A 17,377-nucleotide genomic window follows, 5' to 3' on the forward strand; every position below is an offset into this window, starting at 1 on the left:
AAATATAAATAAAGATGTTTTGTTCTATCTAGATTCCTTATCATTTTACACAATTGATGACACGTTGCGGCTATGGCTGTTCCTACGTCTTAACAGATTCAATAGAAGCATTCCATACCTATATTGGAAAAACCATGGAGAATAAAGAAAAATTGCCATTAAATGTGACTTAATTTTCCGTCATATCTGAGGTAAATATTCATATTACTATTAATTAAATTAATATTAAAAGTCCACGCTCAGGCAGTTCCATAATGTAGTCTTTTAATTAGTGGAACGTTCATGTGTGTGGAAAAGAGAATAGAAGTGTTGTTTTGGGTTTTAAAAACTACTGAAACAGAGCAATATTTCTGACATATTTTTCTAAAGTTATGATCATAAACATTACTGTTATGTATCAATGAAGTACTAAGTCACAAATATTTTGTTTTCCTAGGGGATGACTGTGCCTCGGCCCTAAGGCTCACAAAATAGGTAACTATTAGCTAATATATTTTTCCTTATTGCTACATATTCATACTCAGGCAGTTTTATGAAGTATAAATCAAATTAGTGGAACGTTCAAATGTGTGGGGAAAATAAAGGGGTTTTATTGCTGTGCTATAGCATTACTCAGTGTGATAAAGTAAACAATAATTTATTTGTTAATCTCACAGGAAATTCACAAGACAGAGAAGCATTTTCCGTCAGTGCTTGGAGAAGAAAAACATAAATGTGAGTAACATAAAATCAAGAAATTCGAATATTTTTGCAAGTGTCTAGAGCTAGTTGGGGTTCCTTATTCCCAAATTGGTGTGAAAACCTTGCTAAAAAAATAAAGATATCCTACTTTTAATGGCAAATGTATTATTGTCATGTACGAAGGTATTTTGACATTTCGTTATAAATTTATTGTCATTGACAATGAAATTTATCAGGCCATAACCAGGGGATTTTATTTGTTTCAGACAAGCTACTGACACCTAAAACTTTCGAAGGCTTTCCGAAACTTGCCAGGTATGTTGATTGAGTTAAAAGCATAAAAAATTTACGTCTGTCGCACCAAAATGATGATTCATCTAAATTTTTGTCTTCTTTTCCCGACTGAAATACATTTTGATGATTGTATTTTCTGATATTCCTATTATTTTGCATTAATAAAATAAACGATTTTATAGCAAGGTTATCTAATATTAACCCTATTATTTTACAGAGACTTCCTGACAGAGACTCCTTTGGTTATTCATCTACAAACATTCTTATGTTCTAGAGTATGCTGTATTACAGATATTTTTTTATTACTGCTGACTTTTATTTTTTCCTTAAAAACCATTTTGGATTTTATGTTCTTTCCCGTTAGACCGTAATTCTGCAAACAAATCCTGCGAATTTCAAGAGGTCTGTAGAAACTAAATTAATCTTATAAGATGCGAATAAAGCGTATGCTAACATTCCATACATTTGATACACTGTAATCTCCAATGATTACTCAATGTTTTAGTTTAATTACGTTAAACAAGTTATGCTATCTAAGAGACTTGTAATACAACTCCACCAGTTCCAGCTTTCAGGGCTAGTACTAGGTGGATTTTAGTGCATTGAGTGTGGCTGGAGTGATAGTTCAAGTATTTTTCAGAACTGTAGATTTACTATACGTTACATATATGCTGTATTATGATATAACTAAGTGTTAACAAATAAGTAAATAATGTATATAAAAAGTTATTTATCTTGTGAACATTCCAAAATGGTAGTGGCGGAAATTGCCTTTTGATCATTACCTCATCGGTCCTATTAAAAGTAATCGTCAGTTTCACAGCTTTTGAACACTGAACAGTTTCTAAGAATAGAACTTATATACAATAATAGGAATTCTTTAGGAACATCTATGATTAATACTATCCGCTGTAAAGCCCTCCTTGTAATTCAATCAATCTAGTAAAACATTATTCTAAACAGAACCTGTAAATTCTAGAAAACAATAATGAATGTATGTAAAGCAATGTTAAGCACAATATAGAAAAATTAAAAGAACTTTAATATTTCTTACCTACTTACATACCATACAGTACTCGGAGCTCTATAGGCCCTAATTTAATTGCCGCTCGGCTCGATATTCATCGTTCAAACCTGAGATCAAATCAAAAGTATTTTTCACTTAAGTGGTTCACTCGCTATCCTGCCCATCTCTGAAAATAAAAATCGAGTTTTTAATTTCACTTGAAATAAAACGATAAAAGTACCCAATGTGGTGATGGGGTGGAGTCTGAGGGGATGAAACAGCTGATGCTTGGGGAGAAGGTGGAGTTGGGGTTGTACTGGGTCCAGTATCGCTTGAATTTGATCCGGTAGATGACTGATTTTGTGCCGGCCACTGCCCTTGCTCTGCTTGTAATCTTAAAATAAATCCTTGTAAAAGTGTTTATAAACAATCACCTCCTCTAACCTCTGATGAGCTTGCTGCCTTGCTCTGAATTCTGCTGCCTTCAGCTGCTCCAGATGGAATTGCTGCCTCTCAGTAATAAGCTGTTGCCTCTGGTACTCAAGTCCTTCACGCTCTCTTTCCATTGTAGCTTCCAATTCCTCAAAATGTCGCAATTTAATCTCCAGTTTCTTCATCTGAGTCTCAACCAATAAAGCCACGAGGGACTTAATTTTCCGCTCTTCTACAGCAGCCAAATGTTTAGCTTTCACAGCTGCAGCTGCCAGGGCTGCCGCTGCTGCGCTCTGCATTTCACTATCTTTCACTTTTATCTCAACGGGTAAGTTCTGCAATCCTTCATCCGGATCAGTCTTTACGTCTCTCTTTTCTTCCTTAGGTTCTCCTGCAGTCTCATCTTCTTTTTCCTTCTTTGGTTCATCTTCTTTTTCTAAGGCAGTGCCAGCTATTCCGGTTAGTGCCAAATTTGCAGCTGGATCGTATTTGCCAGACGCAGATGACGCTTCGACATTTTTTAAATGGGCATCCATTACTGAAGCTGGAACTGATAAAAAAGGTTTCATGATCATTTCATCACTAACTAATTGGAAGTTTTTACATACCTTCATCTTTAATGTTGGCGAATTCTGTCATGGCAGATTTAGCAGCTGCTGAAGCTACTCTCGGATCGACTATAGAAGCCAAAAAGGCTACAGTAGACATAATAGGGTTGCCAGCTTTGCTAAACGGTATTGGTTGGTAAGCCAAAGGTCCTAGGGCTCCTCCTATTTCGAGTTCTTCAAGATAAGGGTCTTCAATTGGAAGCCTTAGGAAATGGAGGATGCACTCATCTTGAGTTCTGGATCCTACATGCTCGCATACTTTGTTCCAGTCATCTTTGTACATTTCCAAACCTAATCATGAAGGGAAAATGGGGTAATGGAATTGTTGAAGACATCGTAGTAACTGATATTTCGTCGTAATTATCTCCCCCAAGGGGAAAATACTCATTAGCATTCAAATTCCCTGAAAGTTCCGAGTTTGTTTTAGTAGTAAAAGTAGAGAATTTTAACGGAATGTAATGTATAGGAAATTGAATATTAGTTCCAGGCAAAAAAGGAGATTTTAATTTCTAATTCAAGGAGAGTTGAGGGATTACATAGTGTTTGCTTTGTCGACGTAGATATTTGAACACATGGTCGGTGGCGGCTCCTCCATATCAATTGGTCAATGACCTTACCTTGCTTGCGGGAGGTGTTTCCTGAAATAAGATAGTGTATTAGCCTGATGCCCTGCTATTTGAGTAAGGCGTTCGACTGTACGCTGCACGGTCTTCTCGTGAAAAACCTGTTCCGATCGGCATAACAAAACAACCACTCTGGCTTCTGGACCCATACCCTTCTTCTTATAGATGCAAATTAAAGGCGATGTTCCACAGGCTTCCGTGCTAGGACCTCTGCTCTTCTTTGTGTACATCAACGATCTCTGATTTTCTTTCTTCTTTTTCTTTTTCTGATTTCTTTCTTTGCTGTTTGATGTGTTTGCTACGCTGATGATACTGCTTTGTTAAACTTTTGTCTGAGTCAGAAAAAGATCGGGCGCTCAGGATCGCAAATCTGAAGTCCCTTAATAATCTCTTAAGTCTTAAAGTAAAACGTAAAGAAAGACATATTCAAAAAATATATAGAAGTATGGTTGATGGGACTTCTGCATATGTATTAAGTTTAACATTGAACAATGTACTTAATTAGGGAGAACGGATAAACATCTTAAGTACAAAAAAAATCTCTTCTCCTTTTGTTATAAGAAAACTGAAGGCCTACCTTATGGATGAAATCCTATTTAGCTCGTATTACGCTTTTTTTGATAGTTCATCATTACGGCACAAGGTCGGCATTTTATTTTCCAAAGCATGGTCAAATAATTCTATTCTACTCTTAACCCTCAAAAATCTTTCAAAAATTAAGCAGAAAACCACTGGGCGTGTTTTACATATTTTCAGATCATGGATCAAAGATGAGGTAAATAATATTTGTACCATTATTCTTTATTCACGTTAAAATAAGCCCTCTTATAAACCCAATTTAATGACGGTAATAAGTACGTAGCACGATATTCGGCTGGCCGCCAGCATTAACCTCACGTCTTTTAAAGGAGCACTGCGTATTTTCCATTGCAGTTATTAGCTGGAATCTTGGTCAACAGCCGTCTCATCATTTGGATTCGCATTCAACTTGGTTTTTTAAATCGCTATTTTTATTAATGATTTTCTATCAATGAGTCCTGATTCCGTGAATCTGTTCGCTCTATACCAATTAAAATATTGCTACTCGGAGCTTTTAGTTTAGTTCTCTGTCAGGTGATATTAACTGATTATTGATACATTATAAACATATTTATCTGTATTTGCAATACTATTAGCGATTATAGATCTATTTACACCTGCTAGCTGTGTATCTAGCCAATAAATGCTCTCAGAAACTGGAATTGCGAATTCAGCAAAAGAGAATACCCTAAATTCAACTATAGTTGAACGTCTAATATTCCTGCATAATAATCTACAAAAATTTCGTTATTCGTGTTAGTGTTGACTACTTCATGTTAAATACATTTTTATACTTTTCTGTTTTGAACGATCATTTTTATCATCAGGCCACGTGTAAACGCAGCTCGGCATTTTTGGAAGTATTGTTCAAACTTGATTATTTATTAGTTTTAGTTTGCATGTGCGGTCACATGTGTAAATATCTACATCGACCAACCAAATATCCGGTAGACAATTATTTCGAAGTAATTTAGATTTACAAGCAAAAATACGAGATTATATCCAAACACGAGAGAAAAAAATGCAAGAATTTAATAACCAGCCTTAAGTCACTTCCAGATAAGTCCTTTAAAATCAAATAGTGAAGAAACACTCTAAACACATGTCTCATGTTTGTGGAGTTTTCTAATTACCTACCTTCTAAAAGTAGCAAAGTTTCTTGTTCAGTCCAATCTCTAGCCAAAGAAGCTGCAGCTTTATGCCTAAGCACCATGGGTTTTTTAGAGTACTGATCCAACTTAAGACCAAAATTACTCAAAGGTTCACTTTCTTTCTTATAATCATGTATTTTATCTAAATCTAAAACACTCTTTGCTGCGCTCGGCTGAAGTGTTTTGGCGCCAATATTGGGCTGTAGTCCTGAGGGGGTATCTGACAATACATGGAAATGTGACGTTGGAGGTGGCCCCATTGGTGAAGGTCTGGAGTCTGAGTCAACTTGGTAATTTATGAGGCCCCATTGCTCTAAAAATGCGTGTACTCTCATGATAGCGCAAACGTCCCCTGCAAGATTTCTCCTGCAGGCTGTGCTAGTTATGTATTCCGTAGGATTAAGTCTATAAGTGTCAACCATGAAGTTTCGGTATGCCATATAAATTTCTGGAGTTTTAGACTTATTGCGAGAGTTGAAGAATTCCCCCATTGCTCTTTTTTCAATTTCGTGAACAGAATTGTAATCAAACCAAGATGAGTATGAAGGAATTATAATGTAGTGTGTTTGTTCAGTAACATTATCTTCTAATCCATCATCTGGATTATTGCTGTCACTTGTTTTTCCTGTTTGAGAGTTGTCCTCAGTTTTGTCCTCAGATTCATCTAATTCTATTACAGTACTATTTTTCAATTGGTCGCCATCTTTCTTAGAGGCTCCTTGGCTGTTTGGAGAAGATGAGACTTCAGTAATGTTAGTATCAGCCAAAGGGTCTTCCATATCCTTTGTTAAGTCCTCCGGTTCGTCATCTCTGCTATTTTTCTTGCAAAACCCCAAACCTCTACTACTTTTCCTCTTCCCTATTTTTGAAGCAGGTGAGGGTGACCGTTTCCTCTTATACTCCCTTTTTTTTTTATTACCATCATCAGGATTGATAAGGTCTTCTACAGACATTAACCTTGGGTGAATCTTCTTTCTGCCAGATTCATCTACCTCATAGTCTTCCTCTGACATCCATTCATTATATTGATCAGTGTCAAAGATCCAGGAATATGTAATATGCCATGGACCCAATCTAGGACTGGGGCTTTCAATGGAGACTCCATCTAGACCAACTGAGTCTGTATTCACCCAAGTATCAAAGGAGTCAGGGAAGTAGTACCAGTGCATCAAAACCATTTTATCTCTTCTTAGAACCGGCCTCCCATACTCCTCTACAGGAGCATCAGATATATTACAAATAATATGAGTGGCGTTTTCGTCATTTTCTACAATATGCCCATTTCTTCTTTTTACAATTTCTTTCACTTTTTGAGCTATAATTTTATCCACACTAGGAGTGATACAAACAATAGGATATGAATATAGTTTGCTTTGAATTAAGGTTCTTTCCATTGATTGAAGCATCTCAAATATTTTATCCAACTTTGAGGTGTTCTAAAATATTCAGCAAAACAGAACCTTTTTTTAAATAAAAACACAACATCCAGCAAGATTCATGCTTTATAGACATACCTTGCCAGAAGGTATTTCAAACCGTCTCCAACCATGATCAGTTTTAAATTTAAAGGCGGCTATTAATATTTGGCACAAACCTCCGCCAGGTTTAAAATCCAGGAAATATTTTACCTAAAATTGTTTTAAATAGTTCAGTGATCATTAGGTGTCTGTGAGATTTTGTGGGAAAATTAGAGTTTTCTCAAATTATATGTGCAGAGTGTTTAATTAAAAAAAAAGGAAATACATGATATTCTAACTGTATACCCCAGTAGCAAGCTGGCGTGAAAACGCTGTGAGTTAGAAGTTATGTATATAAGATACACATTTCAGCCATTGGCCATTGGAGTACTCATTCATTGGTTACTTGTATCCGTATGCCACTGTGCTGTCTTATACAACTGATTTCTTAATGTACTATTATAATTTCAATATTTATTAATAAAAATTACTAAATTAAATAGGTCATTATATTATTATTATACCGGACGTCCCAAAAACAACTAGGTACAGTAAATTTAGTTGTAAAAAGATCTTAAGATGGTAAAAGGGTAAGATGGATTTGTGATATAAATTAAAAGGGGAGGTTCTAATTGTTGTTTTTAGAGTGTACAGATAAATATAACACTTTACTTTGTTAAATGAATAATTGATAATTAAATATTCTGTCAAAAGCTTTTAAAAAATTTGACAAGTACCCTATTTGACTTGGACGTTGCAGTTTATTCAAAGGCTTCTATGTTTTTTAAGCATACAAAAAAAGTTACCAGGGGTGTATTTAGAACAAAATTTGATAATCATTTTTATCAAATGAAATATTTTAGACTGACACCAAAACTGTCGTGTTGAACCTTATAAAAAACCGTAATGGGAAAGTGGTTTTAGGTTGCATCCATCTATTATCATAGATGGGGAAAAAATAAAAAAAGAAATTCGAAAATTCATTTTTTTTTAAATTATAAAATCAAAAATAATTTCGCAGATCTGTTGCAGCATGAAACTATTTTTTTGAATGCCCAACTTTTCTCTCATTTAACCAAGTCTGTAACTGTCACCGTTTACGAGATCTCCATGCTGGACATCCTTATCTTGTCCACTGTATACTACCTATACCATAAAAGTTTTCCCTTTCACACACGTTTAAGTGTTTTTTTTACATTCTATTAAAGTCTATTTACCCCTTAAAGCATGGTACTTTTTTCTGGGACAACCTATAGAAATATTTTTACATTTGAAGCTCCTTTATAGGGACATATTCCTCCTGTGACTCAACAAGTCAAGAAATTGCAAAATAGGATATATGTACTTACAGGTATGCGAGTCATGGAGGGCTTCTGAGCTTTCTTACCAAGGAAGTCTTCTTGAAATTGCAGAAACTGAACCACAGTTTGAGCAATGATCTTATTAGTGAGGGGCTCATTGTTGATGTACTGAAAAGTGAGGTTACCACTAAGAACACAAATTTTATTAAAATTATAAATGAACAAAGCACAACTAACTGCAAGGAAATATCAGTTTCTCTTATGGCTAATTTTCCTTAATGTAATACCTACAGAGAACATTAAAATAAAATATAAATCAAGTGTCTTCACCTTCTTTGCATTTTTTTGCAACCAGTTCTTCACCCCTTCAAGGGAATTCAACGTTTCCTGGGTCTCAAAATATTTAGTGTTAGGGCCCCCATCCATTTTAGGCCCCACGGACAACATATTTCTAAAGTCCTAATTATATATTTTTAAAGAAACACTTGAAAAACCGGCGTTTATTCAAAAATACTAAACGCCTCAAATCAGTCAAAATCTTATCGTGGACGGACGTCGATCGTTACGTCATGACGTCGAAAACAAACATTTTTAAGGTATTGATCCGGTTATATTTGCTTCTGTCTATTATCATACAATAAAGGGAGAGAAAATTTGGTTTGAAATAATGTTTCTTTCAAAGATTGTACGAGATCCTAAGGGTTGGCGCTAGTTTTGGTTCATTAAAACTGCCCTTTTGAGTGTAAAGATATGATAATATAGTAGTAACGAATTTCTTATCTAATTCAAATGTCCTTCGTTCAGGATACAGAATTTATAAATTTTTGTGAGTGTGGATACTGGGGAACTGTGTGAGGTACGGTAACGGGCACTGAGGTCTGGAGTTAGGCATATACAGTTTTACTATAAAGTCTGTTATAAAGAGTTTACTCAATAACTACTTCACAATTTTACTAAAAAAAAATATTAGCACACAGTGTTTTTTAAACATGCAACGTGGAACTTCGCGTGTTTAAAATGTAATTCCATAATAGCCGCTCTTCTCTCAGAATTAAAGATACAAAACTTGGAAGGCGTTAATTTGGAACTATTAATTGAATTAAAAAGCATGCAAAAGTCTTAAAAAAGACATTTATTTTCCTCAAATTTGAATATTTTTGAAGGTCTCGTATCTAAATGTTTGCAATATTTATGTCCCTTCAAGGTGACAAATTAATTTTTAACAAGATGCAAAATATAAAAATTGACGAAGGTAAGTACATGTTTTAGGACCCTTGCACGCTTTTTTGCACTCAATTAATTTCTTTCCGTAAATTAGTAGTGTTAAATTAACATTTGTCAAGTTTCCTAGCTGTAAGTCTAATAGAACAGAGGCCAACATGGGACTCAATTTTTGACGAATGATATCCTATATTGCACGTTAAAAAATACGCCGTATATCTAATAATTACTTAAATAAATCATAAATCCACCATAAAAAGAAATGACCATTGTAATTAGTCACGAGACAATAATCCATTTCGCATAGAAAAATGACAAAAATTAGTAATCCAGGAGGACAAGGGCAGTTATAAAATGTTTTCCTTACCATTATGTAAAATAAAAAAAGGTTTACTAATTATATAGGTAGTCAACCCCTTAAACACACAAAAATTATTTAAACAAAAAATTATTTCTCGAATTGCTACGTATATACGTATTACAAACTAAAAACGTCATCTTCTATAAAAATATTAACATATTAAAATAATATTAATAGCCTAAATAAATTAATCAGATAAAGCTTTATAATACGCTCTTAATAAAAACGGATCTCTAATGCTACTGTGTTTGGGATTAGTTTAAGTTAGTATATCATTTGAAGCGTTCAGATGAAAAGTAGTGTAAGTCAATTTTTGGTAATTTAAGTTTAGCATTTCAGATTATTAAAAAATTGAAGTAACATTTATTTAACATTATAACACTTTTCATCTGAATGGTTAATTTATGGAAATAAGAAGCATGGAAATTTAAACTTATCTCAGACATGGAGTTGCATTTCCACTAGGTTAACTAGAGGCTGATCTAATTGAAGACACTTTATAATCTGACACATTTAAGTTTTGTTTCTTGTTTGCTTGATTCTGGTGATTACCTATATTACTTGGGGTGCTTGCACGTCGTAAAATGGACGGTAGACATACCGAATGTTTCTTCAAAGCGCTTCCCCTCCTTCCAAATGTCTGCACAATTTTTAAATTTTCATCATGTAATATGTACACAATTGTGCAATTTCTTGGCATGCGTGAGTTATTGACGACTACCAGTTTAACTGGAAATGGTCTCAAACTTCATTATCTTAAATATAAGGTTCCAGATATTTTTATATATTCAGAAAGAGCATAATTTCCTTCACAAAAATATAAATTGTGAATAGATTACATAATGAAAATTTCAAATTTTCAGTTCAAATGTTTAACAAAAATTTGGAAGGGGAGAAACCACGTTGCATAAACACCCGGTATATGTGGAGAACTAAGAACATGCTTATTAAAGCAATTTTAGCTAGAAGTATTCCAAAATATTTCAAATTTAGGCACCTCCGGTTTGGTGTGAATAAGCAAAATTACTATATACACAACTTCACAATTAAAATTACACAATTCAGCTTTACAATTCAAATTACAATCATCTTCATACCCTTTTGGTAGAAATAGACCAAACAATTCGTATGAAGGCTTAATGACTCCGAGATCACAGGACTTTGTTAGATGACTATTTTTGATGATACCATCACTCGCTGTCCTGGCCGTCTCTAATTAACAAAAACATGTACAGGGTGAATCAATTTGTATTAGTAGGACTCTTGGCATTCAATAGACAACCTTATGGCTGGCACACGTTGGTATGTCAAAATGACTTTAAAATCTGAAAGGTGATATTTTTTCTGGGGTCAAGACTGTTTTTTAGAACTTTTTTTGCGACGTGCCACCAACTAATTATCATTAATAAGTTGGATTCTTTGCTCAATTTAAAAACTTTTTTGTCCCTCATATTGTCTTCGTATCTCTAATAATTTTGGAGCAATTTGCTAAAATATAATACTCCGAACTTCCAGTTGAAATCATCTCATAAAAGAAATATTTCTAATACAGAAACGTATTATATGATTAATAATACAAATGGGATAAGCATAAATGTTCCTAACAGTTTTGTTGTTTAGCGTGTTTTCAATTCATTTTAAAGTAATCGTAGAAAAAACAGTTCTCCAAGGAATGCCACAATGCTTAGTACGAACTATAAAAATAAAACTATGCAAAATTAATTAATATCAGTCTTACCCCACGTGATGGTGAGGAGTGGCTTGCGGTGATGGAGGAGTGGGGGTTGTGCTTGGTCCCGTATCACTCGAATTCGAAGCCACTGAAGACTGATGTTGCGGAGGCCATTGCCCATGTTCCGATTGCAATCTACAAACTTTTTTTTAAATTTTGAAACAAAGTTTAATAAAGAAACTTCACACCTTTGGTGAGCCTGTTGCCTAGCTCGAAACTCCGCCGCTTTTAGTTGCTCCAAGTGAAATTGTTGCCTCTCCGTTATAAGTTGCTGCCTTTGATATTCGAGTCCTTCTCGCTCCCTCTCCATAGTTGTTTCTAATTCCTCAAAATGCCTCAACTTAATTTCCAATTTTTTCATTTGAGTCTCCACTAACAACGCCACAAGAGATTTAATCTTCCTTTCTTCGACCGCTGCCAAGTGCTTTGCTTTCACTGCAGCTGCCGCTAGAGCAGCAGCAGCCGCACTTTGCATCTCACTATCTTTCACTTTTACTTCAGAAGTGGCGGGTTGCATTTCGACATCTTCAGGATCCTGTTTGACCTGCTCCTTCTCTTCTTTACTTTCTGCAGGTGCCTCCTCTTCTTTCTCCTTTTTAGGCTCTTCTTCTTTCTCCGGAGCTGTTCCTGCTATCCCTGTCAATGCCAAATTAGCCGCAGGGTCATATTTACCGGAGGCTGAGGAGGCTTCGACACTCTTCAAGTGCGCATCCATAACTGCAGCTGGAACTTCATCTTTGATGCTTGCAAATTCATTCATGGCTGATTTTGCAGCTGCTGCCGCAACACGGGGGTCTACTATTGAAGCTAGGAAGGCCACTGTTGACATTATAGGGTTTCCTGCTTTGCTAAAGGGGATAGGCTGATAAGCTAGAGGTCCGAGGGCACCTCCCGCTTCTGGGTCTTCCAAATAAGGGTCTTCAATTGGCAGTCTGAGAAAGTGCAATATACATTCGTCCTGCGTTCTTGATCCTACATGCTCACAGACTTTATTCCAGTCATCTTTGTACATTTCAAGACCTATAAACAGTATCTTTAGAAGAATAGTTACCATAACAAGGCAATCTAAGGTAAAACCTTCTAATAGTAACAGAGTTTCCTGCTCAGTCCAATCCCTCGTTAACGAAGCCGCCGTTTTATTCCTCAATACTGCAGGCTTCTTAGAATACTGATCCAATTTCAGGCCAAAACTCGCCAAGGGTTCTACTCCTTCATGTTTTTTAATGTCCTGAGTTTTATCCAGATCTAGTAGGGTCTTTGCGGCACTGGGTTGTGGTGTTTTAGGAGGGTTCACCGGCTGCAACCCCGAAGGGGTGTCTGATAATATATGGAAATGCGACGTTGGTGGAGGGCCCAAAGGTGATGGACGAGAGTCTGAATCAACCTGGTAGTTTATAAGACCCCATTGTTCTAGGAAAGCGTGTACTCTCATGATAGCGCACACATCTCCGGCCAAATTTCTTCTACATGCTGTGCTGGTTATATATTCTGTAGGGTTTAGTCTGTAGGTGTCTAACATTAAATTCCTGAAATATGTATGATTGCAGTGTATTTACAGATTACATGTTAAGGTATATGTCTCCCATTATATGGATACTTAGTTGATTTTCCAAAAAATATTAAACTTAAAAGTTGTAGAGCTCATGTTAAAATTAAATGCTTTATATACATGTGTATGTATACATGATATTTCTTAAAGCCCCACTTGTCTTTTTTTCAAATCAATAACTCTATATATATTATTAGAAATGCAGATAGCTCTTTCCTAGACGAGTTCCACAATAAATATAAAATCTGCAAAGTATCCAAATAAGGAGGTGGGACATCTCATTTCATATATCGTATTATCATATCTTATATCACACCTTATACACAGTTATGCCATAATGGTTTATACACCTTTAAGAATTGAAAAAAGCAGTATGTTACAAATTCAATGTTCACCCTACTACATTTTATTACATATGTTTAAGACATCTAAGATAGGAAGACAATTTCAAAGATAGAAGAAGTGTCTTTGGAACTAGTAATAACTTCTTTAACTTTCAAAATAACAGAACTGTTGGGTGAGCATGAACTTGGAAATATTATATATCCATATTATTCCATACTAACCTATAAGCAAGATAAATCTCAGGAGTTTTTGATTTATTCTTCCCATTGAAGAATTCAGGCATAGCTCTCTTTTCAATTTCATGTACAGAATTGTAGTCAAACCAAGCAGAATATGAAGGAATTATGATATGGTGAGTCTGTTCCGTAACATTATCTTCCTGACCGTCATCATGAGCATTGGCCTCACTTGTTTTTCCTGTTTGTGAATTTTCTTCATTTTTATCTTCTACCTCATCAAGTTCTGTTATAGTGCCACCTTTCAGTGGTTGCAATTCATGATCTTTCTTTGCAGCTTGGTTGTTGAGAGAAGGATTAACTTCAACAATATTTGGCTCAGGCAAGGGGTCCTCCATATCTTTAGTGGCATCCTCCTCATCTTCTTTGCTGCTTTTTTTGTTCATAGGAGCGTTTCTACCGCTTTTTCTTTTCTCACGCCTTGGTGATGGTGACCTCTTTCTTTTACGGTCCTTTTTCTTACTATTACTTTCTTCTGAGGGGTTCATTAGATCTTCAACTGTCATTAACCTGGGGTGGACTTTTTTCTTCCCAGTTTCATCTACTTCATAGTCCTCTTCAGACATCCATTCATTGTACTGATCAGTATCAAAAATCCAAGAATAAGTCACTCGCCATGGTTCTGTTCTTGGACTAGAACTATCAACTGACATGCTGTCAAGACCAACTGACTCGAGATTGACCCAAGTGTCAAAAGAATCAGGAAAGTAATACCAATGCATTAAAACCATCTTGTCTCTTTTTAGCACTGGTCTCCCATACTCCTCAACTTGAGAATCACTGGGATTGTAGAGTATATGAGTAGCACTCTCCTCAGAATCCACAACTTGCCCATTCCTTTTTCTGCTTATTTCTTTAATTTTTTGTGAAATGCCTTTATCAACACTTGAGTCAATATAAATAATGGGAAGAATATATAATTTGCTTTGGACTAAAGCCTTCTCCATTGCTTGAAACATTTCATACACTTTGTCCACCTTAGAAGTATTCTAAAACATTTAGCAAAACAGAATCAAACTTAACATGAGACACAACAGAAAACATATTTGTTACTGAAATATATATACCTTGCCTGTTGGAATTTCAAATCGCCTCCAACCATGATCTGCCTTAAATTTATACGCAGCAGTTAGCATTTGACATAAGCCTCCACCTGGTTTGAAGTCCAAGAAGTATTTTACCTAATGGATGGATATTAACAATAAGTGCAACTATTTGAGACTCCTTCCTACAGAAAAAAATATACATTTATTTGGATATTTTTTAGGATTTTACTAGGGTGTTGCTATTGGCAACATTTATAATGATGGTCTTTCTATTTGACAGCAGTAGCAAAATTTGTTTTAATTCAACAGACAGCTAAATAATTACATAGAAGGTAAATAGTGGTTCATAAATTTCATTCTTGAGGTATCGCATCCAAAAAATCAATAAAATAATCTGTTGTGAGGTCCAAAATTTAGACCCAAGTTAAACAAAATGGCCAAATGATGTTTAAATTTAAGATGAAATTGCATTGAAAAGAAATAATTAATGCCAGTTCAATTTTTTGTAAGATTTTCTCAATATAAAACCTAACAAGGTGTTAATTTATGATTTGTCTTCTATAGTATCATACTACTGTAAAGATTTTCTGTTGTGTTTAGCAGAAAATCCTGAGGAATTGTGTGATTATGAAGGTAAAGTCAAAGAAGAAACTTTTTTAACATCCACTGTTTCGGAAAAATATAACTTAAAAGAAAACCAACAATTAAGCCTTAAATAACAAAATTGGAAACCAAAAATATACACGTGAAATAATTAGTCACATAATTTTTAATATGCAATATCTTACAGATTGCATGCCAATGAACAAGACCTCTGTTACACACGATGTAAGAAACCTTTCATTTAAGAATCTAGAATGCATGGTACTCATATACAAGCAGTACTCAATGGTACTTCTGACTTTTGTAAAAAAGGTTGTGTATTATTAAGACATATGCTTTAATTAACTTACTGGTATTCGTGTCATTGGGGGTTTCTGTGTCTTTTTGCCCAGAAAATCCTCTTGAAACTGCAAGAACTGGACAACTGTTTGAGATATAGATTTGTTGGTGACAGGCTCATTGTTGATGTACTAAAAATTATTAAATAAATCTCTACCATATTTAAACAAACTTCTCTATAAGTATTATACACCACTTAGCAGATAATTTTTAATTTAGTAAAACCGATTTAAAGGGTACCAATTGTAAAGAAAAGTGAAGCTTATGAGGGAATCTTGCTAGGATAGTCTTACCTTTTTAGCATTCTTTTGCAGCCAATTCTTGACCCCCTCCAAGTTATTTAGGGTTTCTGGACTGTCAAAGTATTTGGTGTTGGGTCCACCATCCATTTTAGGCCCTATAGACATCATTGTGATATTTTTTTACTAAATAATGGAAAACAACGCAAACGTTTTACTGGCCGGCGACCATTTTTGAGATTTTATTTGCATCGTTTGGAAGCTTCGTTGCGACGTTGCCACATTAAAGGAAAATTAATCAGACATACTTTTAAAAATTATGTGATTATTATTATTTATCAACGTTCATTAGGCTTTTGAGGCGCAGAATTCAAATAAATCTATTTTTATAGAGAAGCGAGGTATATCTGCTTTTGTTTTTATTTTAAAATGTCTCAGTCAAACGAGTACATGATAAATATATAAGAGAAAAACGTACTAAAAAACAAAATTGGCATCGCTGAATGTATTTCAAGTTACACATTTGACAATTCAATTAAGGTGTTTTCGGATGTAAATAAATCTGGTAGAACGCTTAGAATAAGTTTTTCATCATTCTCAATTCAATTTGTTTATCAACTGTTTAGTCAACTGTTTAGTACTCGTGTTATTTAATTTATAATAATTATTATGGCTTTTTAGTACAAGTTAGTTTACAAGAATAAATTATTACAAAATAGTCTTTGGTGTATGAAATAAATCATCTCAACTTTGGTCGCTGTCGTACCAAAATAAAATATACAAATTTTTATGCAAAAATCAACTAAATGGTTCTTGAGGAAATACAATAATTTTTTTTTTTTAATTACATCATCTAAATGACCCATCGATTCTGTTGGCACTCTTGAAGTCTAATGCAAAATTTCGTATCACCCACGCCAACATTGAAACTATGATCACAATTGCGACTCTATTAATCTCCATTCATTTCACTAATGGTTACTTGACTCGAAATTGGATCTCGTAGATTTAAATGAAAGTAACAACCAAACAGACACTAGGTGATTCCCATAGATTTGCTACGAATTGAGGTTTAAAATCAGTTTCAACCACTGATGGGTGAATTTCTCGCCAACACTCCACATTCACAACTAAACGGACATTTCTCTTAACCGCTTTGAGAAGTGTTTTAAAATCTCTAATCTCTCTGTTCTCAGTCAAGCCTTTTCCAACAGAGAGGTAAACTGATTCTGGACCGTCAGAAGTGTCCGGACCGAAGAAATGTGTGCGATTCACCGGTTGTTACTTCTTGCACATATGTTGAATCGCTTGGACTAAAGGTACATATTAGGAGACGAATTAAGTTTAAAAATGGATATTTCTTGTGTCTAACCCTCACAACCAGGTCATATTCCTTGTGACTAAATCTAAACAAAAGTAAATTTGAATAAACCGAATGAATAAACCCACATAACTACAGATATAAAACAGTAATCATAGAGTATTACCATCAATACCCTGTGGTTGAATGTCCAAAAGTAAGGCAAAAGCTGACCGATATATGCACGGCGACGTTTTCTTTTTTAGGCAGTTCT

General features: G+C 34.8%; 4 protein-coding genes across 8 annotated transcripts in view; 1 reads left to right on the forward strand and 3 right to left on the reverse strand.

Moving 5' to 3' along the window:
• LOC136417311 (mid1-interacting protein 1-like) overlaps positions 1–17,377 on the forward strand; it is a 223,246-nt gene that overhangs the window by 171,302 nt on the left and 34,567 nt on the right. The window lies entirely within an intron of this gene.
• Positions 1–17,377, reverse strand: part of Srp72 (signal recognition particle 72) — a 257,370-nt gene that overhangs the window by 11,952 nt on the left and 228,041 nt on the right. The gene's annotated exons all lie outside the window — the stretch shown is intronic.
• LOC136417296 (SWI/SNF complex subunit SMARCC2-like) lies at positions 1,888–8,903 on the reverse strand. 4 transcript variants are annotated; one of them, XM_066402930.1, is made up of 8 exons: positions 8,463–8,903; positions 8,181–8,300; positions 6,889–7,002; positions 5,361–6,798; positions 3,022–3,312; positions 2,426–2,963; positions 2,223–2,375; positions 1,888–2,168 (listed from the first exon to the last, which is right to left on the reverse strand). In XM_066402930.1, exons 1-8 carry the CDS (start codon positions 8,577–8,579, stop codon positions 2,147–2,149), a joined length of 2,793 nt encoding a protein of 930 aa, XP_066259027.1. In that variant the 5' UTR covers positions 8,580–8,903; the 3' UTR covers positions 1,888–2,146. The 4 variants fall into 4 exon arrangements, with proteins under 4 accessions (XP_066259027.1, XP_066259025.1, XP_066259026.1 ...); XM_066402928.1 differs by having other exon boundaries at positions 1,888–2,149; positions 2,212–2,375; XM_066402929.1 differs by having other exon boundaries at positions 5,361–6,810.
• On the reverse strand, positions 9,044–16,062 carry LOC136417297 (SWI/SNF complex subunit SMARCC2-like). Of its 2 annotated transcripts, none has more exons than XM_066402932.1 (8): positions 15,858–16,062; positions 15,576–15,695; positions 14,644–14,757; positions 13,562–14,553; positions 12,524–12,972; positions 11,635–12,466; positions 11,453–11,581; positions 9,044–10,926 (listed from the first exon to the last, which is right to left on the reverse strand). In XM_066402932.1, exons 1-8 carry the CDS (start codon positions 15,972–15,974, stop codon positions 10,905–10,907), a joined length of 2,775 nt encoding a protein of 924 aa, XP_066259029.1. In that variant the 5' UTR covers positions 15,975–16,062; the 3' UTR covers positions 9,044–10,904. The 2 variants fall into 2 exon arrangements, with proteins under 2 accessions (XP_066259029.1, XP_066259028.1); XM_066402931.1 differs by having other exon boundaries at positions 13,562–14,565; positions 15,858–16,061.

The sequence above is a fragment of the Euwallacea similis genome, chromosome 27 (genome assembly GCF_039881205.1).
Source record: "Euwallacea similis isolate ESF13 chromosome 27, ESF131.1, whole genome shotgun sequence".
In the NCBI taxonomy this organism is placed as follows: domain Eukaryota; kingdom Metazoa; phylum Arthropoda; class Insecta; order Coleoptera; family Curculionidae; genus Euwallacea; species Euwallacea similis.

Bases quoted from the DNA above. Each gene is read 5' to 3' on its own strand.
- LOC136417296 (XM_066402927.1), bottom strand. From the start codon at position 8,579: ATGTTGTCCGTGGGGCCTAAAATGGATGGGGGCCCTAACACTAAATAT. The intron at 7,003-8,180 runs GTAAGTACATAT...AAACAATTTTAG, and splicing joins CCTCCATGACTCGCATACCT to GTAAAATATTTCCTGGATTT. The intron at 6,811-6,888 runs GTATGTCTATAA...TGAATATTTTAG, and splicing joins TTGAAATACCTTCTGGCAAG to AACACCTCAAAGTTGGATAA.
- LOC136417297 (XM_066402931.1), bottom strand. From the start codon at position 15,974: ATGATGTCTATAGGGCCTAAAATGGATGGTGGACCCAACACCAAATAC. The intron at 14,758-15,575 runs GTAAGTTAATTA...TCCATCCATTAG, and splicing joins CCCCAATGACACGAATACCA to GTAAAATACTTCTTGGACTT. The intron at 14,566-14,643 runs GTATATATATTT...TAAATGTTTTAG, and splicing joins TTGAAATTCCAACAGGCAAG to AATACTTCTAAGGTGGACAA.